This window comes from Sorex araneus, chromosome 2 (assembly GCF_027595985.1).
Source record: "Sorex araneus isolate mSorAra2 chromosome 2, mSorAra2.pri, whole genome shotgun sequence".
NCBI lineage: Eukaryota > Metazoa > Chordata > Mammalia > Eulipotyphla > Soricidae > Sorex > Sorex araneus.
Window position 1 is genome coordinate 5,407,363 of NC_073303.1, and position 3,468 is coordinate 5,410,830.

The window sequence follows — 3,468 nt, forward strand, 5'->3', positions numbered from 1 at the left end:
TGTGTCTCCTCTCCTCATCCAGCAAACATATAAGCATTCACAATATTAATCATTTTGTATGGACAAGTAAGAAATGCATTCAGCTTATAGAATTGCTCTCCTGGGGCCATCTCAATCTCAGACTATAGTGCTCAGGCCAGATTAGTCTTTCCTATCCCTAGCAGGGTCCTAGTCTTATTGTTACTTTTGATCATGACAGCATTTGTCTATCATAAAGCTCTTAACTTATAGTTAAGCATTAGGCACTTTGGCCAGGCGCATCTGGATGCCAGGGTAGCACATAAATCACCGCTTGCCCTGGATTCATCCCGTCCCTTGTCAGGAACCTGCTTTTGGGGTACTAGGAACTGAGGGCAACTGAGGCTTAAGTGGAGAAAGCAGATGCCCAGGAATGAATAATATTTGATGCCAGTTAAGTCCCAAGTTACAAAGGCATAATATTGTCTTCTCGTGTCTATACAAAAAAAAACTGCTTTAAATTAAACTATTCAAAAGACACAAGAAGAGGAGAAAGGCAATATGAACTTACAATATAAGTTCAGTGTCCTAGAAAGATCTGACCTTACAAATTAACAGTTTCATTTGGGGTAAAAGCTAATTAAATGTTTGGGGAAGAGAGCATAGAGAAGGAGTTACAGATAAACAAAGAAATGGGAGTGACTCAGGAGCACCTTAATGGGTGTGACTGGGATAAACCTAAGCTTTTTATTGCAAGGGGGGCTTCCCCCTCTTGCAAAAGCAATTATCATGCTACAGGTCAGGAAGATTGCTCCATAGTTAGAAGCCTGCCTCATGAGCAGGTGGGGAGAGGACAGCTGGAATAGAGAAGGGATCACTGATAAAATGGTTTGAGGAATGGATGGGATGGGAGTTGTGTGTTAAAAGAAGATAAAGTGCCAAACATGATAACCTCTCAGTATCTGCATTGCAAAACATAATGCCCCAAAGTAGAGAGAGAATATAGGAAATATTGTCTGTCATGGAGGCAGTGGAAGAATGGGAACGGTGGGGTTATTCTGAGGATATTGGTGATGGGGAATGTGCACTGGTGGAGGAATGGGTGTTTGATCATTGTGTGATTATAACTCAGACATGAAAGCTTGTAACTATATCTCACTGTGAATAAATAAAATAAAAAAAAACTGGTATCTCTGAGACTCACTGATTATTTCTTAAAACATCCATTCCCCATGAGTGGCAAAGTGATCCACTACATCTGAAATGGAAAATTAAGGGAGATAATGAGGCTTTACAAAGGTGGCATTAATATATGTGAACTAAAGCCCAAAGAAATTGAAAAGCATTAATGGAGCTCCAAAAACCAATGAATGGTGTATGTCAGGGTGTTTAATCAGTTTATAAACATCATGTAATATCTGAGAGAAGAGCAGAATATACTGAAAATAAACAAATCTCATATGCACCTTTTTACATCACCTTAACATACAAATCATGATTCACTAACCTGACTGGTTTTAAATTAACAAAATTTCATTAATACTACTCTCAAAATTCAATGACGGAACCTTAATCTGTTGTATTTACAAGTTTAACTTAAGTACTTTTGATAATTTCATATCCAAGAGTATATAAACACAACTTTCCCCTTCAAATGTCCAGTATAATAATTTTTTATTTACTGAAATTTCCTGATAGGTTATGTCAAGATTGTCCATAGAATTTGAAATTCTCTCCTAACAAAGAATACATCAATGTCATCAACACAGATATGCTTTATTCTTCTTGAAAACCTTTCTAGCAGCTGACTTAAAGGCTTTATTTCTAAGGCTGTAGATCATTGGATTGAATGTTGGTGGAACTACTGTATACATAATAGTGAGCAGAATGTCTGACACAGTTGGAGAGTCTGAGTGAGATTTTAAGTACTCAAAGAAACCTGTAGAAATAAACAATATGACAACAGCGAGGTGGGGAAGGCAAGTGGAAAAGGCCTTAGCTCTGCCCTCCGCAGATGGCATCCTCAGCACAGAAGAAAATATCTGCATGTAGGAGAATCCAATGAAGATAACACAAAGAAATGCCATGAAAGCCATGAAGGTGGTGACACCGAGCTCACTGATATAGTCATTAGAACAGGAGAGTTTCAAGATCTGGGGGATGTCACAGAAGAACTGGTGAATGATGCGGGGGCCACAGAAGCGGATGGAGAAAGTAGCTGCCGTATGCATGGCTGCAGAGATGGCCCCACTGACCCAGACGCCGGCGACCCCATGGACACAGGTTCTGACGTCCATGATGACGTCATAGCGCAGGGGCAAGCAGATGGCGACATAGCGGTCATAGGACATCAGCGTGAGCATGGCCAACTCAGCATCCGCACAGAGGATGTAAACAAAGCACTGAAAAACGCATTCCCAGAAGGAAATGTCTCCTCTATGCAAGAAAGAGTTGATAATGAATCTCGGCACAGTCACAGAAATGTAGCAGAGATCCAGAAAGGAGAGATGCTTCAGGAAGAAATACATGGGGGACTGGAGACTGTCATCCAGGGAAGTGGTGGTGATGATGAGCATGTTGCCAGCTAAAGCCAACAAGTAGAGAACGAGGAACAGACAAGCATAGACGATTTCTAGCTCAGGCTTGGCAGAAAACCCCATGAGGAGAAACCCACTGGTCGTGAAATTAGCCATAGTCCATTAACTACTTAAGGATGTTGGCTGAAAATCACAGACCCTGCATGGATGCAGTACTGCCCAAATTCTCTAGAGTTGTAAAACAATGGTAAATTATACAAACAAATCAATTAATATCTAACCATAATTCTGTTTCTTCATAAACACTAAAATGTTAAATATGTGATAGTGCCTCACAAATCATGATGTAACAGTAACAATTATATTACCATAATCATCAATTAACCAAAATCCTATCTATTAATATGCTATATAGTTCTTAGTTAATATGCCTAAAGAAAAGATTTGAAATCTATTCTAAAAAATAAAGTTATCTGTCCAATTACTATTGCTTAGATAAACGGCGACAATTGTAATCATTTTTTATTTAATAAAAAACAAGAGAACTATAAAGTTCTTAAGTAATTTGTATGTAACATATTAAGCCTTTTGTACATAATATACTGATATCATTCAACAAATATTATTGATCAGGAAAGTAATTTAAAATATGTAATATGTCAAGTTTGTTTATATATTTTGAAAAGTTCAGAATATTTAACAGAAGAAAATTAGTCTATAGAGTAAAATAAGTTAGTTTACATATTAGTAACACTTTCGTGTAATTAGTAAATAATTCCTATTTAAGAAAATTTGTTTAGGGTCCTGGATATTTCACAGTGCCAAAATACTGAGGTACTAATCAATGAGTGACGCCATGATTTCAATTCTATGCACTGGCAAAAGAAAAGAGAGAAAAATCTATCTCACAGTGATTTACTTTTTTATTGAATCTCTGTGAGATAGGCCCTTAGAAAGCTGCTCATGATTAGAT

At 37.6% G+C, this 3,468-nt stretch overlaps 1 protein-coding gene across 1 annotated transcript; it reads right to left on the reverse strand.

The window, feature by feature from the left end:
• Window positions 1–1,718: 1,718 nt before the first annotated feature.
• Window positions 1,719–2,651, reverse strand: LOC129402381 (olfactory receptor 14J1-like). Its single transcript, XM_055128788.1, has one exon. It carries the CDS (start codon window positions 2,649–2,651, stop codon window positions 1,719–1,721), a length of 933 nt encoding a protein of 310 aa, XP_054984763.1.
• Between the last annotated feature and the right edge of the window lie 817 nt (window positions 2,652–3,468).